Source organism: Augochlora pura, chromosome 6 (genome assembly GCF_028453695.1).
Source record: "Augochlora pura isolate Apur16 chromosome 6, APUR_v2.2.1, whole genome shotgun sequence".
NCBI lineage: Eukaryota > Metazoa > Arthropoda > Insecta > Hymenoptera > Halictidae > Augochlora > Augochlora pura.
This window is the reverse complement of record NC_135777.1, coordinates 18,564,883-18,591,589: the sequence shown is the minus strand read 5'-3', so window position 1 is coordinate 18,591,589 and position 26,707 is coordinate 18,564,883. Positions and strand designations below refer to the sequence as shown.

General features: G+C 36.1%; 5 protein-coding genes across 10 annotated transcripts in view; 2 read left to right on the top strand and 3 right to left on the bottom strand.

Annotated features, from left to right (window-relative positions):
- The window catches only part of LOC144471397 (matrix metalloproteinase-14-like), a 38,263-nt gene extending 21,017 nt beyond the window's left edge, over positions 1–17,246 (top strand). The window contains exons 2-10 of one of the 4 annotated variants that reach the window (XM_078183383.1): positions 1,758–1,881; positions 6,964–7,068; positions 9,397–9,548; positions 9,699–10,001; positions 10,127–10,292; positions 10,448–10,584; positions 10,728–11,048; positions 11,235–11,316; positions 15,228–17,246. In XM_078183383.1, the coding sequence (XP_078039509.1) occupies positions 1,758–1,881; positions 6,964–7,068; positions 9,397–9,548; positions 9,699–10,001; positions 10,127–10,292; positions 10,448–10,584; positions 10,728–11,048; positions 11,235–11,316; positions 15,228–15,373 (1,536 nt within the window). In that variant the 3' untranslated portion in view covers positions 15,374–17,246. Of the gene's footprint in view, positions 1–1,757; positions 1,882–6,963; positions 7,069–9,396; positions 9,549–9,698; positions 10,002–10,126; positions 10,293–10,447; positions 10,585–10,727; positions 11,049–11,234; positions 11,446–14,808 lie in introns of all 4 variants that reach the window. The other 3 variants (XM_078183381.1, XM_078183384.1, XM_078183382.1) reach the window with 3 other exon arrangements.
- Positions 17,247–17,387: 141 nt separating this feature from the next.
- Positions 17,388–19,793, bottom strand: LOC144471400 (O-glucosyltransferase rumi homolog). The gene is made up of 6 exons (XM_078183389.1): positions 19,053–19,793; positions 18,817–18,988; positions 18,546–18,747; positions 18,174–18,452; positions 17,873–18,105; positions 17,388–17,804 (listed from the first exon to the last, which is right to left on the bottom strand). The coding sequence occupies exons 1-6, from the start codon at positions 19,174–19,176 to the stop codon at positions 17,603–17,605; spliced, it is 1,212 nt and encodes a 403-aa protein (XP_078039515.1). The 5' UTR covers positions 19,177–19,793; the 3' UTR covers positions 17,388–17,602.
- Positions 19,794–19,838: 45 nt separating this feature from the next.
- On the bottom strand, positions 19,839–21,915 carry LOC144471402 (uncharacterized). Its single transcript, XM_078183393.1, has 4 exons — positions 20,733–21,915; positions 20,483–20,584; positions 20,298–20,387; positions 19,839–20,223 (listed from the first exon to the last, which is right to left on the bottom strand). The coding sequence occupies exons 1-4, from the start codon at positions 20,827–20,829 to the stop codon at positions 19,964–19,966; spliced, it is 549 nt and encodes a 182-aa protein (XP_078039519.1). The 5' UTR covers positions 20,830–21,915; the 3' UTR covers positions 19,839–19,963.
- A 66-nt stretch (positions 21,916–21,981) lies between these two features.
- Rpl30 (ribosomal protein L30) lies at positions 21,982–23,039 on the bottom strand. Its single transcript, XM_078183397.1, has 4 exons — positions 22,880–23,039; positions 22,750–22,794; positions 22,436–22,581; positions 21,982–22,205 (listed from the first exon to the last, which is right to left on the bottom strand). Exons 1-4 carry the CDS (start codon positions 22,964–22,966, stop codon positions 22,028–22,030), a joined length of 456 nt encoding a protein of 151 aa, XP_078039523.1. The 5' UTR covers positions 22,967–23,039; the 3' UTR covers positions 21,982–22,027.
- Positions 23,040–23,607: 568 nt separating this feature from the next.
- Mpi (mannose phosphate isomerase) lies at positions 23,608–26,113 on the top strand. 3 transcript variants are annotated; one of them, XM_078183386.1, is made up of 6 exons: positions 23,608–24,209; positions 24,528–24,858; positions 24,944–25,259; positions 25,333–25,500; positions 25,570–25,772; positions 25,859–26,113. In XM_078183386.1, the coding sequence occupies exons 2-6, from the start codon at positions 24,541–24,543 to the stop codon at positions 26,063–26,065; spliced, it is 1,212 nt and encodes a 403-aa protein (XP_078039512.1). In that variant the 5' UTR covers positions 23,608–24,209; positions 24,528–24,540; the 3' UTR covers positions 26,066–26,113. The 3 variants fall into 3 exon arrangements, with proteins under 3 accessions (XP_078039512.1, XP_078039511.1, XP_078039514.1); XM_078183385.1 differs by having other exon boundaries at positions 23,627–23,712; XM_078183388.1 differs by lacking the exon at positions 23,608–24,209 and adding an exon at positions 24,266–24,314.
- The last annotated feature ends 594 nt before the right edge of the window (positions 26,114–26,707 follow it).

The window sequence follows — 26,707 nt, the reverse complement described above, 5'->3', positions numbered from 1 at the left end:
GCTTTTGTTACACCTCTTGTAATAATGACAAGATCGACGTATTCGCCAGCAGTATTACCAGATTTAAGGCATTATAAACTGTCTATCGATTCACTGGTCCTCCGCCATTTATCTCAATATGTTAATCGTAATAAATAAACAAATACACGAGAACCTAACATCTCGTAAAAATTTCCAGTGCATTTGTTCTCGCGCTGTTATAAAGAAACGTATAAGCTTAGTTCATTAAAAGTCCCAAAGGAAAAGACGCAAAGACTGCGACAACAACGTCGAACCAATTTTATCGAATAAATCCAATAGTCCGTTTCCCGGTTGCCTTCCAAAATCGCGTCAAGATCGCGTGTCTCGTGACGGAGCGGAATTAAAAACCGCGACTGCTCGCCAAGACTAATTACACGGTAAACGAGCAACAGGAAAAAGAAATAATCCCGAGCACATTTCGTCCGCTGGGACTTATGAATCAGCGTGATTCAAGGCTTCCTTGGATCAGACGGATTTGTAAGCTTTAAAGCTCGAAACGTGAGAGAGAGAGAGAGAGAGAGAGAGAGAGAGAAGATGCACTCGCGAGATCGAGCCGGATGAATCGAATGCAACGGGCGAGCATCTCTATCTGCACTCGAGCCATGGAGCTGGATGACTCACAGCATAACTTTACACTTACTATGCCGCTGCTCGAGGCTGCGCCAACTATTTCAACCGATTTTTATAGATTATAAACGCACGTTTATCGACGCATGCGAAGCTTCGCGTTCGACTTACGCTGACGAACTTTGAATCTGTGCCGATTGTGTGCGATATCTGCTGACGCGGATGTGTGGACAGTGATTCACGGTAGGAGGACGATTTAATAGACTGTTTAGCATTGGTACTGCGACTGTGAAACACTGTTTAAACAATATCGTTTCCTGTTGGTTATGCAATTTATGGTAGTTGCACAATTGGTGAATGAACAAGAATGTATATGTACATGCTTGGCAAAGGAAAATATTCGGATATTAGCGTTTGGATGGAAGAGTAGCGAGTATCCTGGTTATTTTGGTTACTTAATAGACTGTAGAGCAAATTATTTGAATATTAAGTGATCTGATATAGTTGTAGGAGCGAAAGAAATATTTGTGACTCGACTTAATCGTCGAACCGGTAAATTTCGCGCGTTCTCAAACTACGAATGGGACGAATAGTAATTTCCGGGGCGATTGACCCTGCCGATGACGGAATTACGGTGTGATACTGTTATTTAACCGCATCTACCGAAGACAATTAATATTCCAACGAATTGAACGAGCGCCGCGTACGTGCTTCCGTTTTCCTCGTGTCTTGGTCGGCGGAGAATTTTACGAACTCTTACCTATCGCAATGTCTGCACGTCTAGGAAATATTTCTTCATCGGACTGTACAATTCCTTCTGAAAATCAATTCTTGCCTTTTAAATTATCAACGAGCATAAACATAATTGAATGTCAATATAAACTTCAAAAAAGAAATATGACGAAGCATTTTGTTCCAATAGAAACGATGCCACTCGATGCATTGGTTAAAAGCAATTAGTGCAATCCATAAAAAAACTACTGTCTTAAACATAGGAACGTTAATGGGCTAAAATAATAGTATTCACATTGCTTGTGCACAGCTCATCCGAGAAGTACGCGATTGTCATTTTTCTACCGTCGAGTCTGAGATCATCGAAAGGCTGAAACTCTTTTGTCCCTCTGTGTCTTTGATCCCTGTCTAACATGGAAATAATTTTCTTGTTACAGAACTACCTCTCTCAGTTCGGCTACTTGCAACCCATAAATCCAACGAGCGGCGGCATCATATCCAAGGACTCGCTGTCCAAAGCGGTCGCCGAATTCCAGGCTTTCGCTGGATTGAACATAACAGGTGAGCACGCGACCCACAGGTTGCAACCGGCGATCTCCGCGGTTCGGAATTCCTCGAATCTAACGCGACACGTCGCCAAGTGTTTCTCGTCATGAGATATCATTGTTGACTTATATCTTTTAGATATGAAATTAGAAAATACGATTGAATTTCTCTTTAAAAATCGTAAATTCTGGATTATTAATTAATTCAATAATTAAAGATGAAAGAAAAACACCAGACAATTAATCTTTCGATTTAATTATCTCGAGGGCGGGTTCCTGCATCATGTAACCGCGTTCGTAATTCTTAATGTAACTTTTTATAAAATAAATCACTGCATCGCTGAGATAAATCACGCGACAGACGTGACAAAAGAAAAAAAAGCTTGTCAAAGATCGCGAAACTCACGGATCTCGCGGCGTTCGTGATCGATCGAGCTTCACGCGCGTCCTTGCGATCGCTTAGCCGTCTTATATTTAACCATAATTGAGTTTAATAGTTCATGTGGGTGCTCGGTTCATGAATCATTGCGGAGGATTCATTCATTCGGTGTCCCGCCGGTGTCTGACTCACTCTCACTGTACCACCCATCGAAACATCAAATTTGCGGAATCGGTATAATTAAAATAAAACTATAATTCAGACGAATCTCAGTTTTTGCTTCGCTTTAAAATATACCGTTCATTAATTCAGTAATTCCAATGCTGAAATCTTATAACAACATAACCCTCTGCGGTTAGTTGCGAATATATCATCGAGTATCACGCACCGTGTCAGAGTCCGATTCCAAAGTCGTTTCCGGTACGTCAAAGGTGTACGCGTACGTCATACGTTTTCGCGGGAACTATTATCATGCCGGGTTAAATCGAGAGAAACCCCTGCTGGGTATGAATCTGAAAGGAACGATAAGACGGAATGATCAAAGGATCGAATCATGGTACACATTCGTGTAACGAAATAAGCAATAGACCGAAGTTCGCGCAACAATATTGCGATCAAGTCACGGGAAATCGCGCAAAGTCTGCACAAATACTGTAGTACTAGATATTAGTATCAGTAAAACGGTTAATGCACTTGACGATATTGACTAACCGTTAACTCCACTCCAACTTTCTATACGAAATTGAACTATTAAATAAAGCACTTTCTGAATACATTCCAATATAATTACGACAATATTTTAAAGAACGAATAAGTCGTTACTATACGACTGGAAGATCCAGAATGAGAAGGTCGAAGCAAATCACAATGTCCTCGAAATTTTTGTACACTTATCGAATAAATCAACGTTTTCTCAGTCAAAGAGACTTTACGCTTGAAAGCCGTTCGTAAAACTCGAAGAAAATCAACACGGATCGAAAAGGCGGCTATTTCGATGTACAACTAACATATTAAGTGAAAAAGGAGCAAAACATGTGGAGGACGAGAGCTCATCGTTTGCATACTAACGTCGCGAAAGCTGTCTCCCAAGGAAAAGGTCGTCGACGAAGAAGTTACGCCGCTGATTCTACGAAATCGGTGGGATCTGCATCGCGGATAAAAACACGTGCTTGCACCTTCCTCGCGGCAGCCGACGAACCGGCTCTGAATAAAGAGCGGATTTTTAAATTTCTAGACCTTGAGGGACCGGATCCGCGATGAAAACGCGCCTGTGTGCGCGCGCAAAAACCCGGGGAAAATGGACGAACGTCAAACAAATGTCTGAGTGTCTCGCGAGGATCGTTTCAACGGGTAGAAGCTGTTGAAACGAGCGTCCGAACCATTGCCAAGGATCGAGCCTTGACACACCGTCGCAGACGGCAAACAACGCGCCGACATGGTCGAACAAAGAAACAAATTATTATTGTTTCCGGCGGAATCGTGGCTTCGCTGATATTTGATGGCGACCAGCGCCGATAACGCGTTATCGCGACACACGAGTTAGAGTGAGCGATAGACGAATTATAGCGATAACAGGTTCGAGGAAACGGGCAAGGTGTCGAGGAATAATGGGCAGTCCGGTTCGAAACCTTGAGAAATTTTGTTTCTGTTTCTCAGTTAATTGTTTTTGATCGCATTTTGCTTTTTACTCGGCATCGATAACTACGCGGTAGCGTTAGAATAGCAAGTAATGAATTTAAAATCATTTCGCTTACTATTTTTGTCATACTTCAGGACATTTCTCAGATTTAATCATTTCTGACGCATATCAATAAATTGACATGTCAATGAATAATGAAAACGAATAATGAGAATGAATATTCATGCATTTTCCATGCCGTGGATTAATTAGCGAAGCCACGTTAAAATGATGATTTGCGGGAATGAAATTATTTAAACTAGGAAGAGAGGTCCCCTTTTCATTTGGGATGATGACGGTGAGTCACGAGTTCGGTGAAAAGACAACACATCTATCAGTGGCGCTTAAAATGTGACTCACACAGGAATCTTGTTACTAGATCACGTTGTCGCAAACCAGTTATTCGAATGGCTCGTGGCATGTTCAAATTCGAAATTTGCATAGTCGAATCTTTCATGCGTCTGAACGCTTACGAACGTAGACTTTCTCGATTACGAATTATTAAAATTTTAAAACGAGATTTGTAACAGATTTACAATTCAGTTAAAACTTCTTGCAACCAGAGGCTGGATTTTCTTATGCTATATTAGAAATACTAAGGTTACGCCGGCGATTATGTCGGTGCTATTAAACATCGTTAAGATGGCCCAATTAAGAACAATTAAAGTAATGAATGCATTCGGAGAAGAGACGAAACGAGCCACGATAAAGTATTAAAACGAAGAAAAACTGCATTGTAGTATACTCGACGGTTGATCATGATACACGATACATCGTTATTTTTAGAAAAAATAATTTAGCAAAAATTTTCAGATCTCGCAACAATTTCTTGCATCTGGCTGTAATCTTAGGTTAATTCATTAATCTGCGCCGTGAATGTTTAATTAATGATGATTAAGATAAAAAGAATGTTTCGAAAGATGAATAACAATTAAAATGTTTAAAAGATCGTTAAATCGAACAATGGATCAGCTGGCCCCAGATTAGTCTAAAATGAATGAACGAACACCGAAGAAGGGATGAACATCGATTCCAAACGAAATCAAGGATGGTTATCATTGGAACAACTCGCTGATAGATCTCATAGCTGTTAATTCCAAGAGAACGTGAAACCACTGTCGGTGGACAAAGTGCTAATATAGTTGCCGCGTTCAGAGAACGAGCAGCAAACGGTTTCAACGAGCATCCACGGTCGGAAGTGGCGATTCGATGGTCGCCAATAAAAAACGAAGGTGAACGGAAGAATGATCTAACTATGAAATTGTACACCGCCGGTGGCGGTATTATTCGAGATGAGACGTGTTTATTGACAGTAATATCCGCGTGTCGCGGGCATCATCATATTCGCCGCTTCCTAGTATCGTTGTATATCATCGTGTTCGCTCTATTCGCTGCACTGTTACCTATATAGAAACCGTAGCCGGTGAACGACAAGAAACGGAGTAACATGTTGAAAGATCCCAATCGAGGGATCATTAGGGAGTCGAAAAAAAAACGCGAGAAAATCGCACGCGACCGAGCGATTCCGTTGTGTTGCAAGAAAGAAAGAAAGTCTGTCTCCGTCGACTAAAATCGGATGTCGCAAATCAGTTTCACTACAGTTGCAAAACCATAGTTGCAAATCGATCTAATTTTATTTAGAAGCTGCCGGTTGCTTAACGACAATTTCCAAAAAAACCCAATGAAGCAAAACTGCACTTCACTTTCTCTGACGATCTATTGTACATAGACATCGACGAAACGCTTAAATGAAAACAACATGGGATGGTTCTAACAGAAAAATAAATATTTCGTGGTAAAAGGGAATTGAATTATTGAAGCAGGCAAGTGGAAACGTGAATGTGAAAAGCGGAAAGGTCTGTGAATTAATCGAATGAAAATTAGGCTAATCGATTCTGGTTACTGAAAGAGAGTTTCATTAACGGGTTGGAGTTGCGTGCATCGCGTTGCAATTTGTTCGCGAAATGAATTTTCTTTTTAAATGCATCTTCGCCGTTCCCCGTGGGAAGCGATACCGACGGTTGATTCAGGAATAAAATGAGCGTACCGAGTAATTTGATTTCAAAGCACGGTAAGTGCATGAAATTGCGCCAGTTTAGATCCCGAGATTCTCGTCTATCGATCTCTCAGTTTTACCGCACGCTCTGTTTTCCATCCGTGATCTTCCGTGCACGTGCGCGCTGCATTTGTATCGCGGTGCATATGCATCAACGTAACTCGAACGCGTATACATATGCATAATATGCAGACCGTGTAACAACCTTAAGTCGTTCGCGCACTTGACTAGCTGATGAGTCTCGTGTGATTGAATTCAGATCAAGTTCGCTCATGAAATGGACCGTTCGCGAAGCATAGATCTGCTTTATAAAATTACATTTCAATCGGGAACTAAGCTAAATATATTTAAAACGAATATTTCTATAAGATTTATCAAAATTATTCTATTTATAGAATACGTACGATTATCGTGGTACTGTTTAATTAATAATAGACGTTATAATGTATCGATCAATAGAGTTTTAAAGGAATGTGAACATCGATTATTTTATATACTAAATTTTGAAGATTCTGGATTCTAGCGTGCTGCAAACGTGAAATCGAATTTCTCGCATTTTTTTCTGCGAGTTTCTGTCATTTTGTTTAGAGGCGATCAGAATCCAAATTCGATCAAGCGTGTAACTGGCTTTAGCCACATCACGTGAAGACAGGCGACTCGCTATATGCGTTCTATGGTCACGCGAATGGAAGTCGCGCACTTATTAATACATGCTTGTGTGAAAATTGTGGCGTTAGAGGAACGTTACCGGAGATCTTCTTGCATTCATTTAATAGTAATCGGACGGATCGCATGTATTTGAGGATATTTTTATACGTCCGCAGAGAAACGTTTTCTATAAGCGGTGTATATTTATGCAAATGTTAAGAAATCTACTTCCTGCATTCATAATTCAGCGATATAAAAATGAAAAGAACACTCACGCTCTTGAATCGAAAGTTATACGATACTTTGAAGAAACTCATACAATTTTATTATTTTCCAGGCGACTTCGATGCAGACACGTACAAATTAATGGCGCTGCCGAGATGCGGCGTGAAAGACAAAGTTGGCCCCGGATTTGGACGATCGAAGCGGTACGCTCTTCAAGGTAAGTCAAATCGAAAATGAAGCAGGCCTGACTCTTCTATCTGCTCGGTTTTTGCCGGTCAAAATACCAGTGACATAACGTACGATCGATTATTCGATTATCTAATCGATCACCGTCGTTACGTATTCGAATAGCATGGAATTTGAAACCGATCGTTGTCTGACTGCTCTCGTTTAGTATCTCCTTAATCGCAGTCAACGATAGCAACAATTACCAAAATTAGGTAACAGTTGAGATTCGATCGAATCGTAAAACTGTCCACTATCTAGAAATTGTTATCATTGCAGAAGTTTAATTTCTATGAATCGTATGTTTTTCTTTCAATTAAACGTGAAATTTTGGAGCTTTCTAAATCGAAAAATTGCGATTCTTTCATTTCTTTTATTAGGAAACGTACGTTTAGCATCGCCAAAAATTAACAACCGTAAAAATCTCACTTCACAAGTACTGTGAACAGTTTAATGACACGGTATTGCAACAGACTGTTTCCATAGTGGAAAACTGTTTAGCAGCACGGTGTTACTTTTAACTTCCTGCCTCATTATCGTCGGTATAGAGCCAGTCACCCTAAACAGGTCATGCGCATCTGTGTAGCAGCCATTCGCTGGTTGCTCCGAATGCATTCTTTAACCATCGAAAATGCTCCAAATACGTTATCCGGCAAACCTAATGAAAGCATTGCTTCATTAAAATAACAATTACTACAGTTGCAACGCGAACTCTCAGTCGGATTCCATTTCTCTTTTCGTTGCTTATACAGCTCAACCATGCGAATTATAAATATAGAAAAATTGCTAATTATGCGTTAGAAACGTGACCAACAAGGTTTTACGATATTAAGCCTAGTGACCATTGTCTTTGAAACAATTCCTCGAGAACTTGCATGCTCTGAAATCATACAGCAATTACCCTTTGACTGCAGGTAACGCGAATTAGTGTTCCGAGTCGCGCAAACTTCCCGTAACAGTGCCGCCTAATTAATCACGCGGCCTTTCTTCTTGGAAAACGAATCATCAACTCGCCACACATTCCTGAAACCGATGATTCGGTGCCGATCGAAACCGCGAAGGAATCCTCGTCGGGTTCGATCGGTTCTAACCGTGACTTTGAACCTCGTGCGGGCATTCCTCGTTCCCAGTGAACCCGCGGCGACGGGATCGCCGATGCGTAAATCCGACGGAATTCTATTCGCATAATATACGGGCTAACTGTGACCCACTAGATCCACAGCGATCCAAATAGAACGGCCTTAAGGGATTATTCTTGCAGAATTTTTTGTTAATTTTAATTTTATATCAATTACTTTATAGAAAATATTATTGGTTCTTAATAATCCATATGTTTTCTAATATTTGAAAAATATGAAAACGCAACATACGACTCGATTCTGAATGCATCCAAATTTAACTGCGACTATATAATATTTATTTACACAACTGTGTTCGTATAATATCTATTCTCTACTTTGTAGAGTATTACTTGATGGACAGTGAACGTAGTTCATTACGTACAATAATTTGCATTGAAAGGTCACGCAATTTTCGCGGTAAAAGTCGCTTGAACTGATTAGCAATACTGGTGTAAAGTTTCATTAGTCCTTCATTGAAAAGAGTTTCAGTTAGACAATTATGTAATACGCGTGTATATGCAAAATATAAAATTAATTGATCGCATGGTTTCATTAGTAAAATGTGCCAAATATGTGAGAGAGAGAGAAAGAAAGCTAATGTCCATTTAGAGGTTTTGCGTAACGTCGATTGTTGAGAGATAACATTTTAAGGATTCTTATGTAACAAGCCAATAATTTTGCAGTTTCAATGATCCTAAAATAGCTCGGTACATGTTCGAGTGGACACCAACAGTCTAAAAAAGGATCTAAGCTTCGTCGCTCGCACGCATTTTTCAATTTTAATAACAGCGACCGCTAATCACGCTCGACCTTGGTCACTAGAACCTTGCTGGATCCGTCGTTTCAACAGTGGATAATAGATTCTCATTGCGATGACGAGGCAATCTTCTGAAACCTATCCCCTGGGACAAGTTGATAATCTTTTTGTATCAAAGATAATTATTTCGTATAATTAATACACCGGTTTGATTACATGAAACCTGTTTGTTGAGATTCATGTGCCTTAGCGCATCAAGTAGATTGAAAACTTCAGCATTATTCACCGGGAAATATAATATAATATTTATCTGCAGGATGCATAACCTACAGTGTGATATTTTTTTTAAAATTTCCTGTCGATCACTTTAAAAGAGATGCCTCCAATAGACAAATAAGTTATCAAAAGAGCTACCACGCATTACACAGAATGTTTTACCCAGGATCGCGATGGCGTGTGAAAAAACTGACGTACAAGATCAGCAAGTACCCGCGGAACCTGCCGCAGCAAAAGGTCGACGTCGAGCTGAACAAAGCGTTCAAAGTGTGGTCGGACTATACAGATCTCGTCTTCATCCAGAAGAAATCGGGACAGGTAATGAAATCGGGAAAGCATTTTTGCAAATCAATCCTGCATTTCTTCGATATTAGCTACCTAAATACAGAATTCAATTGCTGAGTAGAAAAGACCGTCTGCATTGCATCGGATCGAATTTATAAATAATTTGCTATTAACGAAATTCAGGTCCACATAGAGATCAGATTCGAGAAGGGCGAGCACGGTGACGGAGATCCTTTCGATGGACCTGGTGGCACTTTGGCTCACGCTTACTTCCCTGTTTATGGCGGCGATGCCCATTTCGACGACGCAGAGCATTGGACAATCGACAGTTACCGCGGCACCAATCTGTTTCAAGTCGCGGCACACGAGTTCGGCCATTCCCTCGGCTTAAGTCACAGCGACATAAAAGCGGCCCTGATGGCACCCTTCTATCGTGGATACGAGCCCAACTTCCGGTTGGACGACGACGACATCCAGGGCATTCAGGTAAATAGGAAGAAATACCTGAGAGAGATATTTACATTAATTGTGGTCCTCGAAATTTCAATGGAAAATTTGAGAAGCCACCTGTTCGAGCCCATATGTGTAATGTCAACCTAATTGTGTTTCAGGCTTTGTACGGAAAAAAGACTACGAATTTCGGTGGAATTCCAACTGGACCTAGATTCGGAACTTCGACCACGTCGGCGCCCAGTGAAGAGGATTCCGAGCTTTGCGTAGATCCAAAAGTAGACACCATGTTCAATTCTGCGGAGGGACACATATACGTGTTCAAGGGTTCGTATTACACGCTCAGAAAATACTATACCATACATTAACCAGAGAGAAATTAAACATTGAAAGTAGAACAAAATGATATAAGTAACTGGAACACAGACCGAATATTCGGATTTTGTTTCGAATTAAATGCTAAACATTCTACCTAACTGCAGACGATCGTTACTGGAGATTGACGGCGGACGGAGTGGCAGTCGGCTACCCCAAGCTAATTTCGAGCTCGTGGAAGGGTCTGCCAGGAAACATAGACGCAGCGTTCACGTACAAGAACGGCAAAACATACTTCTTCAAGGTGAGAAAGTCAAATGGTTTGCCAAGAAAGCGTTTCAGACATCCCTCTCTTGTGACAAAGTGAACCTAGACAGAAATTTGGAATGCAAAGAGTATTTGTAACTAGTGATTGCGCAGAATAAATCATTCGTTCGTTTTGAACAGGGCTCAAAGTATTGGAGATTCGTGGGCAAGAGAATGGACGGGGATTACCCGAAGGAAATCAGCGAGGGTTTCACGGGCATTCCAGACAACATCGATACTGTGACAGTGTGGACCGGAAACGGCAAGATTTACTTCTACAAAGGTAGCAAGTTCTGGAGGTTCGATCCAGCGCAGAAACCGCCAGTGAAGAACACTTATCCTAAACTGATCTCGAATTGGGAGGGTCTTCCGGATAATCTGGACGCCTCGATCGTCTATCACGGTTACACGTACTTCTTCAAAGGTGACGCTTACTACCGGTTCCAGGACAGGTCGTTCAGCGTTAGTATTCCAACGATATTATTTAATACGATTTCTATACTAGCCATAAAATATAAAAGTCATCAGTTCTACTTTATCCATGAGATCTCGTCGATCCATTAAAATTTTGCACAAAGTGAAATTACAATTTAAATATAAATGACTCATCGCGACGGAGTTTAAATAAAATGAACTGCTACTTCTCAGGTGGACATTGCTGACCCAGCGTTCCCAAGGTCGACTGCGTACTGGTGGTTCGGGTGCAGGTCCGCCAACAAAGGAACACTAGGTAAAGAGCAATGGCTCCGTGAAAATCCTGAAGACACTTTTCCGCATGCCAACATCCTGGTGCCCGACCACGGTGACTTCGACGACCCCGACGGTTACGGAGATGTGGGAGACATCATTCTAGACGCAGGTACTAAAGCTTCATTCGAGCCGGACCAAATCCTAAACTCGCCATAGAAGTTTCAGTATTCACACAAACAGAAAGAATTTCCAAACTAAGTTTTGTAAACAATTAAATATCTAGTCTTGATCAAACATTGCTTGGTCAAAAAATGCGCAACATTGTGATAATCTTAAGTTAACTTAAAGTTATAAATCATCCCGCGACTAATGCGAATTTCCTTTTACATATTTGTATTTTATCTGCAAAAACATGTAGAAAAAAATACGTGTTATTCGAGGGATGGTTTAAATTTTACAATTATGAATATTAATGACTACCTCAAAGTATATACGAAGTTATATTAATACTTGTACTTATCGATATTTGTAATTTGAATGAACAAACAAGTGTTTCAAAGTTAGAACAATGGATAGCTGAAACTTCAAAGTTGTTCCATATATTTAAAGAGGCTCAGAGTGTAAAAAAAGTTTGATACGGCGGGGGTAAAGTATTTGGTGTCTCGAACACCTGGCTACTACGTACCTAGGGCTCTCATCCATTGAAGAAATTTGTGCATGCGCTTAAACAACAATTTCAACGAATATTATGTGCAAAGAACCACGCGACGAAATAAACTCCCATCAAAATAGTAGACAAGGATAATAACATCCAAGGTACAATAGAGAACAGTATTATATACTGTACAGTTGTTATTCAACTTCCACGTTCAAAAAGTGTACTTTTATCGTAGTTTGGATTGTGATGTAACTATCCACGCAATAGTTAATACATCGCATTGTAAGAATAAAAATAAATTGCACCTTGACGATCATATTCAATGGGTAATGTAACTTTAATTCTCTTCGCGTAGATTCCGATCGATCATTATTGCACGACGATCATATCTTGCGGTTTGCACAAACTTCTTCTATGAAGAACAATCACAAAATGCGGTAATCGAATAATTTGAGTGTTGAATGGTGGTGGTATAGTATTAAAACCGATCTGATCTACTTATTGGATCCTATTGGAATATCGTCAACATCACGGCACACATTATTCAATAGGTTTACTAACATATACATAAATATGCTTCCATACAACATCGTTCCCTTGTTTTGTTCATATGCAATTAATTCGCACTTGTAAATCGGGAGTAATATAGATATAATACAAATTTTATTTAAACTAATAAATCCCGAGGAAAGCTAAAAATAATAACAATGTAATATTTGTTAATATTAAGGAGATCTTTTAATTTTTGGCCCTAGAAATAGAATTTCTACATTACTACCGATTTGTAAAATAAACATTTTACCTATTCCACTGTATGTATTTATTATCAGGACGACTACCGTTTAATTTAATTCCCAAAACTATTTATTTTACACAATTTCGTTAACATCGCTAACATTACTTCTTGTACCAAAAATTGTAAAAATAAATCGAATTTGTAATTATTCGCAAAACCGGAAGTCCTCCTGAGACTAAGTTGGCGTGCAACCATCCCCTGACAATAAGACTTCCACACAGAACCTCCAAATTATAATATCATTTCGTGAACAATAAGTTCCGAATTGTCTTGAAGCCCGAAGTATTTACTAGCCAGGCGGCACATGAAGCTTTAAGTTTCCAATAGAAAAGAATATTAAAATGTATATGTAAAAAAAAAGATTATTATCCTTCAAAATACCGGTCCACAAGAAGGAGTTAACCGTGAGTTATCGCAGTCACCGTCGCCGAGTCCAGTTCGCTGAAAAAAAGAACAGTAAATATTATAATGTTAAGCTTACCCTGTCTGTCATTTCTATCACTTATTATTTCTCACTTGTTCGCTTATCCACAAGAATTGCATTCGTCTATTTACGGTACTTTATGTTCTCTTCTACCTTCATTGTCTTCTGTCTGGCCTTGTTTCTCTACATTCTTCTGGCTACTCCATATGATATACATCCTCATTCCGATTTGAAATCGATTCCCGATTGTCACGTGTTATAACATTCATCTATGGTAACATACGTATATCATCTCATTAACTTTTGCACCATATGCGTCAGCACGTCCTTGTTCACTATACTGTTTCTGTCGCTTGGTACAACTTAACAAAGTAAAATACTACTTAGCACAATACAATAACAAATAATTATCTTCACTAACAGCAAAACTATACTAATCACTAACTAAAAATATATTTTTACGTTTGAAAACTCGGGCTTGTCCAAGATCTCCCACAAAATTTCAAAGGCGAAACTTATGACCAGTAACAATTACTTCGCAACATTAGGAGCTCCATCTATGGATAAGCCTGTAACCCATCACATTACCGTGTCTTGTTACGATTATATATTTACTGAGAATTCTGCACGAATTTCTGCATACACACGAAAAGGATGCATCACTGCACGAGTCGAAAGAAAACACGAATGCACACGCACGCACCTACTGACATGCGTGATCATCAAAACACAGGTGCATGGTGATCTATACGGAGGACGGTTACGTTGTTTGGAACTAAATCTGCTGTAGGGCATATCTTTCCCCTCACCCTGTCCCGCAACCAAAGTAAACAAGATTAGTCTTGAATTTTCCGATTTCCGATCCATTAATTTATCCTTAGTTCGTTCCCAGCCTCTAATCCTCTTCTGTTTTCACCAATTATCCCCCTTTATTTGCACGTATATTTTTGTTTACCTCTTTCTTTCACACACGATCTACATGCACGAGTATTCTACTTTCAGTTTCTAATGATTTCGTTAGACTAGGAATCATTTTGGTAATAGGGCATGTTGAACCCTCGAGATCCCTGTGCATCCACTCTGTACTTCGGGTGGTTCTTTGGTCTGTGGGGGAATGGTTAGAGACCTAGGAATCTCTCTCTAAAATCTACACTCTGGTACTATCGGTAATCTTGGTACTTGTAGCTCTATCCTTCTCGGAAAACATTGTTTTACAAAGTGGACTATTACAAGTTATAAACTGTCTTCCACTCTGTATATTTCCGTCACTTAAGATTTTTGTGCAAACACTGTTTCGAGGATGATCAAAGTTAATCGAGTTCATCTGACATCGATTTACATTCAAGTAAATACGATGAATAAAAACACTTTGCGTTGAATCACAACACAAAAATTCTAAGATCATGAAGAGCCAGTGAAGAAACTGCTATGCAGGCACAAAAATCTTATGGTTCCAAAAATGATATTGTTTTTGAATTTGTTTAAACTTACCGAAACGAGACGTTCTGTCACCATTGAGATCCAAGGGAGCAGACGAAATCGCGGCACGACGTTGGTTTCAAAATGATTGACGGGAATAATATTGCGTTATATAAAAGCGCGGTATCGAAGGAGTCGCGGTTCCATTAAATCGGAAAAAACTCGCTTTTTCCAGAGGACAACAATCTACACTCGGAATCGCGTGGGTTCGGGAAAAAGTGAACGAACGGGAATGAAAAACTTGTTCGTTCGAGGAATCTCGTTGAGTCGTAAAACTCGGGTTAGGAGGCAGCGAAATATGGAACGAGACATTTTTCCAGGGAAAAAAGGTCACTGTTAACACACACTAAATAAAGCACGGGATCGCGGGATGCAGGTTCACGGAGCAGACCTCACGGAGAACACTGATCCAAAAGCAGACTAAACAAAAGTTCCAAACAACGACGAGAGCCTGCGATTTGTAACCCATCACCTGTGTTGTTTCACCCGCGAAACTGTGCTGATCACGACCGGTGCAGTGAGCCATCCAATCAGCGACGATCCTCTTATGCTTCTGTAGGCCCCTTTCTACGATTTGTTTATGAAATTCGACAGGCGAAACGGACGAGCAGCTAGTCACGTCTTCCAATCAGGACATGGACAACGGAGCGATGCACAATTACAGATCGCCGTCCCAATGGTGGTACCTGTCGTTCAGTATAATGACTATGGTCCTTGCTAAAGTAATCGCCACCACGTAAAAATGCCTTTTGCCCACGGAAGTCATTAAGTGATAGAAGCTATCGACGAGAAGAAAGTCACTAGGAAAATTTGAACTGAACATTTGAACAGAAAGGACATGGCTCAAAGTATGCTGAGCGCACGGAGTGATGTCAAACTGTGCCAAAACGGCAATACGCTAATTCTAATTCATGCCCACGAGTCGTAGCCGTTAATTCCTCTGATGTCGACGGACACTCTCGCGACAAATCGTTCGTTAGCCCGTCTCAATCTCTCATGAAACAATCATTCCATTACTGAAGCAACGTTACCCGAACATAGTTTTAAATATTTTGGGTAAATATGCAGTTTAAAGGAGCTAACTCTGATTTCAATGATCTTAACGCACTTTTTTAGTTTTTAAGATATTTGTTGTACCTATAAAAGTTGTTTTAGATTAGTTTTCGCGTTAGAGATCTAACTCAGATCCAACTCAAAATCATATTTTTATATAAGCCTTCCAGTTCACAGCTTTTCGAGAATATCTAAAAATACTAAATGATGGTGCCTCTTTCATGTAAGAAAAAGTTTTTCAGCATAATCTTTCCAACATATTTCAAGGTCATTAAAATTGAAGGTGGATTCACTAAACTATATATTTATCATATTTTGCTTCATCGAGTAGCCATAAGTGTTTCGCAGCGTGTCTCGCGAGATGAGCTTTATTCGATCCACGCATTTAATTGCGAATTTTGTCGCATCTCGCCAGACATCCTGTACATATGTAAAGTATGCAAGAGTATGTAAAATATGTTTATACACTACATTGTAAGCCGCATGCAACAATGTGTCACCAAACCTGTTAACACTGCCTATTTATTCTTTATTCCTACCGATCGTTTTGTATAGAATTTAATGTTAACGGCACTTATCTCGCGTGTTTGTGCAAAACATGACAAATAGCGAATAAAGAAGAAGGTCAATTGGTTTCATAAACTGACAGTATTATGAGTGTTATAGAGTTTTCGCTTCTCAGAATATTAGGAAATACGGAAGAATTTGTTCGAATAATACATGGAAACATCTATAGTACTCATAGTAGTCACTATACCAGAAAATTGTTCTCAATACGAGTGCCTTAAAATTTTATCAACATGTAGTAACATTCCATTATCTTTCTATTCTGTATGAATTTCTGTCATTCTGTTATCATTATTACAATACATTAGTAGAAAACAATTATTGTACATCTTCTGTAGACAGTCTTATTCTTTATTTACAAATTTTTACGTCATTACATTGTTCTCTATCTTCTCCAGTAAGGTTTTCTTCATTGCTATAATCTGTTTCTTTATATGGTAAAGTGTTATGATAAATAATATTAAAAAGAATTATGATAAATAATAATTACTAATAATAATATCTGATGACCATGTTATGAAATGTGAGATTTAGTCTAGGATGTGACAAGAGTACGTCTGTTACTTTAAAGATAATGATCATTTGTATTATGCTTTGAAACCAAAATGACATTAAAAGCAATAACATGGAATATGTATTGCATACACTGCAGGAATATATGTATGCTGTGAATTATGAGACTCTTTCCAAATATATCTATCTTTTGTGTACTATTTAATTATTTAGACTTAAAATGAAACATGATAATGGTTCAAAAGATTTCAAATCAATGTGTGAATAACGTGCACAATTCGTAGCATACATATATCATTCCAGAAACATTGATGACGATATCACATGTTTCTTTACATTCTAGGAAATGTTTCCGTAATTTCGTTATAATTAAATAATTGAGTACTTAAGAATTACTTAGTTTTAAATGCGAAATCAAGCACAAAAAGCCTTGTACAGTTTTTTAATAATTGTTGAATAAATTGTTTTTTAAAAGATGAACGAACTACAATGAATTCAAAGTTTTATATTATCACCGTTACGAACAGTTAAATAAGCGAATATATTATATCCTTAATAAGATGCAATGTACAAGGCCTTTGTCTGCTCTAGATCTTCCTTCAGGGCATTAAATTGATTCATATTGAAACTTGCCACTCTGTGCTATGCCCTGATATTGTACAGTATCAATAAAAGTGAAGGAAACGTTCGTTTAAAATAATGCTTATTCGAAAAGTTGAAAATACATCTGTTTCTGACCAAATTATTTTTATTAATTGATATTTTACATCATAAAATTGAAATTTTAATAAAAAGACATATAAAATCATTTATATTAAATGCAAATCGTATTATTATTAAAATTCCCTCTTTTTAATTAGTATCAAAGTTTTATCTAAAGAAGGTTTGTATGTTAGAAGTTTGGAATACCTTTGTAAAAGCTTCTTCCAAAATTGTAAAATGTCAGACATTTTCAAATTATTCCATATGAAGTTTCTACCTCGAATTGCAATTTCTTTAGACAATTCATCATTATCCTTTGCAAATTGTATTAGTTCCCTGCATGTTTAAAATCATATTAAGTAATTATTTGTCATAAAAGAATAGTAAAAAATTAAGTATCGTACTCTATCTCTGATTGATTAGCATCCTTAGGGACAGGTATATAATGAATCCAAGGCACCATTGCATCATAGTAAAATTCCGTCCAATCATCACCAACGTGAAATACTAAAGACTGACACAGAAACAAGTGTTTGTGCCTGAACGATGCTGCAACACCTTTGAAGTTAAATAAATATTTATATTTACAATGGGATTCTAAGGAGACTTCAACAGCAGGAGGTGCATGTAATGTATCCTACAATAAAATACAAAATTATGTTATATCTACAACTAAATATAAATATATGAACAAAGAATAATTACTTCATCAGACTTCCATGCTTGATTCTTTGTGTACTGAGCATCAACCAAATCAGGTTTTTGACGACTCAGTAGCACTAAATTATCACGCTCTGAACTAGTTCTAGAGCCTCTAAAAAATCCTTTAGACTCTTTCTTTGACCATGGCGTGTCTTCACCAGCTTTGTCTAATGTCATCCGATGTTCGTCCCACCTACCAAGTCCTCGAGGATACAAAGAAATTGCAGGACCACCTTCCCAGAATGACCATGCTGGATATGTAATATCATAATACTGTGCTGTCTAGATGCACACACTCGAAGTCTTTGATTATTTCAAAGAATAAATTTTGCTGTATATGTATTTGTTAAATCATACAGTAAAAAATAGATGTACCTTACTGAACGAGAAAATGGGCAATGGACCACCAAAATGTTTACTAGTTTGAGGGTAATCTCGTGTATTTATCACTAAATCTATATCAGGTAAGTTGGGTGCCAATTTTGAAAGGAAGTACTCTATTCCGGCACATCTTGATGGAAACATGCAATCCTTCTGTCTGTATATCTTCCCTTGTATTATTTGATAAAATGTTCCTCTGCAAAAAACAAAATATTATATAGCTCAATGAATATTATGAGATTTCAGATTTACCACATTCGCATACCTATCCTTTGCAGTGTTTATTAAGTACTTGTTTATACCCTGCTCCTTGAAAGGTTTCAAGTCTTGTGTAATGACATTTTTATAACAACCATTGTTTGTATTGTTACATGATTTATAATTTTTCTTCGATTCCTCAATTGCATAATAATATTTATTATACTTATCGTTTAACCCTATTTTGAAATAAAATTCATGGAAAACATAATATAAAAGCTTTTTTAAATTACGAAGAAATACCTTTATTGTAAACAATGGTTTCCTTTTCGCTGTCACAATTCTTTGCATTGTCAATAGAACAATATTGTTCTTCACAGCGAGCTATCCAAAAAATAGCAATTAATAAGATATAATGTAATGTCATAATGCTTTCAAACACACCAGCATGTCAAATCTGGATCCTGACTAACTACATACAATACATTCTAAATCAGAGCTCAGAATTCACTTGCACATAACAGAGACAAAACATTTTCGGAGACTGCTCCGAACATGCTTCCAGGAAGATCTTACAAATGTATTGGATGACGCCACACTGCAGCAAATTTCAGAGCAGTCTTCGAAAATGCTCTGTACCTGTCATGTGTAGTTAATTTCGAGCCAGGATGTTTAGGTGTTCAGCTCGTTTATTTTTCAGTAAAACAGAATCAAGTACATATTTCGTGAGAATGTCTTAAATTGATGAAATGAATTTGTTATCCTTAGTGGTCATTGGCAGTAGCTCGAAGATGTCCATTGCAATTTGATCGTTTTGAAATCGTCTTATCTTCTTCCAATAATATTTAATATAACGATTATCCACCTAACACACGATGCACACTACGCAGTTTGAATAAATTATCAAAACCATCCGAGGATCGTAATGAAAAGAATATCGATTATTAAGCAAGACTCGCGAAGCGATAAACTGAAGTTTAGTTGAAAGATTTCGTACAAGACGTTATTATGGCACATCTCTTCTTTTAATAAAGGTAGTATTAGTTATAATAATTGTGCATGGGTTTTTACGAAAATCTTTGTCGACCAATTAGTATTATTAAAATACCTGAATTCGTTATTTATTATTCATTATTAAAAAAGTACATACAATTTATTACATAACTGTGATATTTCTGAGTATGTATTACCATGTACAGAATGTACATACCTATTTATGATAGCATTGGGCAATTTTTCTTATAAATCTTACACATAAACCAATCCCTGAATTTTATATTTGTGAAGATGTTCTTTTTAATATTAATACAACCCAAATTAGTAGAAACATGAGCAGCAGATATGCTTGCTGTGAGATTAAAACAGGCATGAAAACTTTCAGGTGTTGTAAAAACATCATATACATATAAGCACAAACTGCCATACAATATTCCAACTATATTTTCCTTTATACATATTGGATGTAGTTTACTCACTAAAAATTGATTAATATTCTTAGTTTATATTTATTATAATTTCCATATTAAATATCTGATAATAAAAACTTACGATAAATATGTTGTTCAATAATTGTTATGTTGTTATATGTTAATGAAAGTATGACACTGACGTCTGTCACATATTTAACACCTGCACATACTACAACAAAATGTAATTTTTTATTTTTTTTTAATTATTGTAATAGTGTTTTCATCATATCATGTCATAAATACTTATTTTATAGTAATTCTTACCTAGTCCATTTACATTAACAAATTTCCAATCTAAGTATTCACAACATGAGCATTTCAATTCTTTACACAGACAGGATTGTTGATTTTCAACACTATCAGGGACTGCAAAAAAATAATGAATTAACAGAATATTTTAAATACCCCATTAAATTAAATTTTGTTTTATTTATCACTATGCGATATAGAAATGAAAATGATAAACAATTTGTTCACATGTTAATAATAAATTAATATAGTCATTTTTACATACTTTCATTTGTCAGTGTTGTTTCCTCTGTTGTAATATTGTTTGATAAAACATAACGTAACGAAATTATAAATATACACAACCAAATTATAGCTTTCATGATGTTTACGAGTTTGAATTTTCAACGGTTCTCAGATTGTGATCTTTTTTAAATTTTAGTTTGATAAATACTTTTGTGAATATTTGTCACAACAGAACTGTTTAACAAAATTCTATCAACTATAAATAACCGAATATAATATATACCATACACACACCAACGTTATCAAAGTACAAGCTGGTTTACTTCTACCATAGAACTGGCTCCAACTGATGCATGGTATTTTTTTCCCCAAGTAAGAAGCAATATTATTGGTAGGAGAAACAAACAATGAAATTGGATCATTTATATGTGAGCCGTTCGGTGTACACACCGATTAATTCCACTTTTTGAAAAATCTTAAATTTAAGTGTCAAAGCACTTGGTATAGTCGTAACTTTTTATATTTATAGTAACTTTCCTGAACAATAAAGATTAATACCATTAAACGGCAAAATTGTTTTTGCACAAGATACAGAATTTAAAGCCATTAATTTAAGAAAATCTGTATTAGATAGACCGCAAAGTTTGAAAAATATAGATCAGCCTTTATTATATGTTTAATACATTCCTTCTGTTGAACATGATTACTATAAAAACTTGACAACAAGTCGAAATGACGAATCCTCACATACAGCTGATGAAAAAGACATTATTTGTAATATTCCTGATGAATTAATCACAAATAATATATTATAACAGAACTGTCAACATTCATTTTTATGGAAAAGCTGTAATCAAAATATATAACTAACTTTTTCTATAATAAAAAATTTAAAGACTGAATTTAACTTTACTGCCTTTTCAGTTGTCAAATTGATTAACTCCACCAGTCACATAAAAACTGTAACATTACTGATTATTTTTTAGCTATTCTTTCTTATTAATTTTATACACCGTTAAATGAAAGCTATATCTGTATTTATGCATTCTACATTATATATGTGAATCTATATTATAACAGGAATTTTAAAAAACAATGTACATCATTTCATTGCGTTTCTCGACTTCTTGTTTTATGAATTTTTTGAATTAATAGTTAGTGTAAGTATATTATAATTATGTTATATACAGGGTCATTTTTCTTTAGATATAAAGTCATTGGTAACGTTTAGTGACCCACCTTGTATAATTATAATGATGTAAAAGACAATAAGGAAAAGTAATTGAAAATTGATAAAAAATATTTTTTATATTTATATTTAATAAAAAATTACATTTAAGCCTGATCACCCATGGGCATCGACTTGATGATATCAGAGTTTCCAGGGTCTGTAATAGAAAGGGTGCATACCCTAAAGTATTTTCCGCATGCAGTGCCCAATTCTATGTTGTTTCCCATATAGTGATGGACACCAGTCTTTGCCAACATGGCGTAATATTCGATCTCTGATTTCCTGTTAAAAGAGGAAAGCAAATTTTATGCACTAGTATATTATTTTATATCTGAACTGTCTCTGCACTTACAAGCAGAGACGTGAGACTACTCCGCAGAACTCCCATGATGGCCATATAAATCGTTATCAATTATTTAAATCGAATTCAATACTGTTCTTACATCATATACATTCTAAGTTATATTTTTCAAATGTATTATTTTTGTGGGAGTACTACATCTCAGTCTCACCTTAGAGGAGGAGTGTTGTTGGCAATGATGACCAGTTTTGCTTTCCCTTGCCGAAGGGACTTAAGCGTCTGTTTGTAGCCCAGGACACATTTTCCTGATTTCATGACCAGAGCTAGCCTGGCGTTAATACCATCCTGGGACTTCTTCTGTTAAATCGAAAAATAATTCATGCAATCATTACATATTTAATAATACTTATTAAAATAAAATAATGAAGCTAATCTCTTTCTAACAAAACTAAATGGAGAAATTCAACATGTGCTCTGGAAAATGGAAGAAGCACATGCTAGAAATAAATAGGTTAAATTATTTACCTGCTTCTTCTTGGCCACCATTTTTGCGTTTAATTTAATCTGCGTCTGAAAGAATATTTAGAAATTATTTACTCACATTTTTGCTAATTTATTTAATATATTACTGTAAGATATTAAAACATTTCAATACCTTCTCGGCACGCGTACTACCACGGACCACGCCGGACGTGAAAGAACTTGAAAGTATCGAATCCGGTTCGCGTTCGAGATGAGCCATAAAACAAATTTTGTAAAGAGTGGTTGCGTACTTCCGTTGCGCAGCTGAAGGTGGCGCAGCTCGCAACTTTCAGTTTATATGCGTAGCTGACTGAGCAATCAAAGATATGGACAGAAATTACTTAACTCTGATTGGTTGACGATTCAATGCTACGACAGGAGTATACACACCAATAATGCTCAATCAAAGGAGAAAATATAAGACTATATGCGCAAAAACATTCTTTAATTGGGAGAGGAAAATGTTCTTGAATTTAGAGACGATTGTATTTATTAGTCTGTAGAATGGCTAAAATCCTAACAAGCACAGGTCTGTGCCTCTACCGTCGTCAACGCTAAGATAAGATTTGTTCAAATTTAACAACACTGCTACTTTACTATTCTGTTTTACGCTCGGCGTATACGGCGCGAATACTTAAATGATGGAAATGGTATTTATGAAACATGTATGATTACAAAAATACAATATGAAGTGTAATTATTTTTATAGATATGTATAACTAAAGATAGTATATAGGAACAATTTTATACATTTTTCTTCCAGAGGGGTTTTAAAAACATTAATAAGTATATGGACTTTACAGTAATAGCATTTTTTTAGAACTTTATGAATAAAGGTCTAATTATACTCACTGATAAGCCAAGCGAATTGACAATGTTTTATTGCTTTCTTCTGAACACGCAAACCTATAGCAACACAACCAAATTCAATACTGTAAATTCGCACGGCTCATGCTCGGTTCGTCGGTGAGTATAAACCTTGAATCGTGAATTCAATGTGGAAAAATATAGCCGGAATAATTGCTAACTCGGACGTGTACTTGCGCGTACTGCATGCATACGCGATTCGCGCATCGTGTGAAAGAAGTTTTACACGTCATGAGCTTTTATCGATTGTAAATTGTAACCAACGATCGATATGTACATAATATTGTACTTCAAATGATCTCAGGAATCTTTTGAAGGATTTGCAATATTTTTGACACTTCTTGAATACTCACATGCATAACAATATGCGGTGCTGTAAACCGGCGAATAGAGAAAATTTATTTAACTCATAAAATGTATGAAAATACATAAGAGGAAGACATTGAATTTCAAAAGTAATTAGAAAATTAATGTGAGCCATAAAATATCAAGAAAAAGAAATGAGATTATAGAATTATAAGAGTATTCCGTAAATATGATAACGTATATAAAGAAAGCATATATTGCAGGTGTTATCAATAGGACTGATAACAGACGTATGTATACAATTTGTTCTTTATTTGTCATGTGTAAATGTTAACAAAGTAGTCATTTACTGTCAGCGACGTCCACGTTTTAGTTTTCATACGTGTACAAGTAATGTAAGGAGTTATAAATATATTTGTTTGAATTAAATAAAAATTGTATTAAATATTTTTATCAGTAACATATGTAGTAACATTATTTAAAATACATCAATGTGCAAGTGAAAATTTTTGTTTCAAAATGTTACTTTGAGTTGATGGATTGTGTATATGAAAATTTAGACTGCTTAGATAAAACAGATGTATAAAATATTGTGCTCTACATTTCAGATATATTGGTACAATGGAACTTCAATGTAAGGTACAAACTTATGATTGGGGAAAATATGGAATAGATAGCACAGTTGCAACATTGGTAAAATCTGCAAATTCAGAATTCTCACTAGATGAAAAAAGACCATATGCTGAGTTATGGATGGGTACACATCCCAATGGCCCTTCGTATATGAAGAATTTAGACATGACTTTGGAACAATATATAAAAGAAAATAGTAATGTTTTGGGCAAAGATGTTGAAAAGATATTTGGAGAACATTTACCATTTCTCTTTAAAGTTTTATCCGTGAAAAAAGCATTGTCAATTCAAGCACATCCAAATAAGGTATATATATATATGTATATATATTTATTGGAAAAGTACTTATTTTATGTACTCTACTGTTAAATCTAATAATATACCATTGTAGGAAAAGGCCAAAGAATTACATCAGCAGTATCCTACTATTTATAAAGATGCAAATTATAAACCTGAGCTTGCAATCGCTTTAACACCGTTTGAAGTTCTCTGTGGTTTCCGTCCAATTAGAGAGATAAAGGAATTTCTGAAAATCCTTCCAGAATTACGCGTTGCAATAGGAGAAGATAAAGTACTTAAATTTATGGCTACAGATGAAGCAAACACTAACAGAGCTTTGAAAACATGTTTCCACGGTCTGATGACCTGTGATCCTAGTTTGATTGAATTACAACTTAGAAAGTTACTTGATAGATTATCTAATTCAGGTAAATTAGATTAGTAGATTATATAAACCAGGTAGTGACAAGCTCTATGGACAATAAAATTTGTTCATTTTAGACGACTCTTTAAGACAGTCTTTACATGCTAACTTGTTGGAAAGATTGCACACTGATTATCCAGGAGATGTTGGATGTTTTGGCATTTATTTCTTCAATTTTATAACAATGCAACCTGGAGAAGCGATTTATCTTGGCCCAAATGAACCTCATGCATATCTTTCGGGTGGTAAATATTTTTTCATATATTTTGTACCACATTTTCAGTTTACATATAGTTTTAAAAATATATTTGTAGATTGCATAGAATGTATGGCATGTTCTGACAATGTAGTACGCGCAGGATTGACTCCTAAATTAAAAGATGTACCAACATTAATTGAAATGTTAACATACAACTGTGAACCCATATCTGGTAAAAGATTTCAACCTACACGCGAAGACGACTGCACAGAAGTATTTCGACCTCCAGTGTTAGACTTTGCAGTGGCTAAAATTACAGTGAGTCCTCTGTATAATAGAACTTAGTCTAAGTAATATTTGAAAATATGTTCTTATACATATATCACTATGTATATACATTTTAGATACCTCCAGGAAGATCTTCTTACAATATCATTCCGAGAAATACAGCTAGTATTTTAATTATCATAAACGGAAAAGGTGAGATTTCATCATCAAAAGTTCTATGCAGAGGATCAGTCATATTTATTTCAGCAAATGAAAAAATTGGAATTAAAGTTTTGTGCGGATGTCATCCAATGTTAATGTTCCAAGCTTTCGTAAATGTTTAAAAAAAGTATCCAAATTTATTCAGAATACGATAAATTGTAACGATAAGATGACACGTACAAAGTATTATTTATTGCACCTTTACATGCTTCTCAGTTTAGAGCAAGTATTTATTAATCTTTGATGATAAAATTTGTAGTAAAGTTTTAGACTGTGAACACTTGTGAAGATAGACTGTGAACATTTCCATAAATAATAAAAAATAGCATTAATTTGTATAAATGCATAATACTTTTAATATTAATACAAAACAAAATACTTCTGTTGTGATATACACTTTACATAGTCTTTTATCTTCCAATGTAAAATTTTTGTATTTCGAAAAAGTTATTGGTTCCATTGTTAAATTTACATAAAAAAGTATGCAGAAGGTATTATATTTCCATACCATTTTGATGTAACAGTTTAAAGTAATGTGCAATCAACTTTAGTCAGTTTTTGTGAATAGATCTACGTCCTTCATTTTACCATGTGCATAAAAAGACTATTTATAATAATTTATTAAATGAGCAATATATACAATGAGCAATAATAACATTCCATACTACCTTGTTTGTGAAAGAAATATGTCACTTTATTTTTCAAGTCACATATAAAACTTACTTGAAATATTTTCATGAATGTGTTGTTGTTTATACGCAGTC

Bases quoted from the DNA above. Each gene is read 5' to 3' on its own strand.
- LOC144471400 (XM_078183389.1), bottom strand. From the start codon at position 19,176: ATGACATTACATTATATCTTATTAATTGCTATTTTTTGGATAGCTCGC. The intron at 18,748-18,816 runs GTATGCGAATGT...TGTTTTTTGCAG, and splicing joins ATAAACACTGCAAAGGATAG to AGGAACATTTTATCAAATAA. The intron at 18,453-18,545 runs GTACATCTATTT...GTGTGCATCTAG, and splicing joins CCATTTTCTCGTTCAGTAAG to ACAGCACAGTATTATGATAT.
- LOC144471402 (XM_078183393.1), bottom strand. From the start codon at position 20,829: ATGAAAGCTATAATTTGGTTGTGTATATTTATAATTTCGTTACGTTAT. The intron at 20,585-20,732 runs GTATGTAAAAAT...ATTTTTTTGCAG, and splicing joins AACAACACTGACAAATGAAA to TCCCTGATAGTGTTGAAAAT. The intron at 20,224-20,297 runs GTAAGTTTTTAT...ATCAATTTTTAG, and splicing joins TATTGAACAACATATTTATC to TGAGTAAACTACATCCAATA.
- Rpl30 (XM_078183397.1), bottom strand. From the start codon at position 22,966: ATGGCTCATCTCGAACGCGAACCGGATTCGATACTTTCAAGTTCTTTC. The intron at 22,795-22,879 runs GTATTGAAATGT...ATATTCTTTCAG, and splicing joins GTAGTACGCGTGCCGAGAAG to ACGCAGATTAAATTAAACGC. The intron at 22,206-22,435 runs GTGAGACTGAGA...CTCTTTTAACAG, and splicing joins AACAACACTCCTCCTCTAAG to GAAATCAGAGATCGAATATT.
- Mpi (XM_078183386.1), top strand. From the start codon at position 24,541: ATGGAACTTCAATGTAAGGTACAAACTTATGATTGGGGAAAATATGGA. The intron at 25,501-25,569 runs GTAAATATTTTT...ATATATTTGTAG, and splicing joins TCATGCATATCTTTCGGGTG to ATTGCATAGAATGTATGGCA. The intron at 25,773-25,858 runs GTGAGTCCTCTG...TATACATTTTAG, and splicing joins TTGCAGTGGCTAAAATTACA to ATACCTCCAGGAAGATCTTC.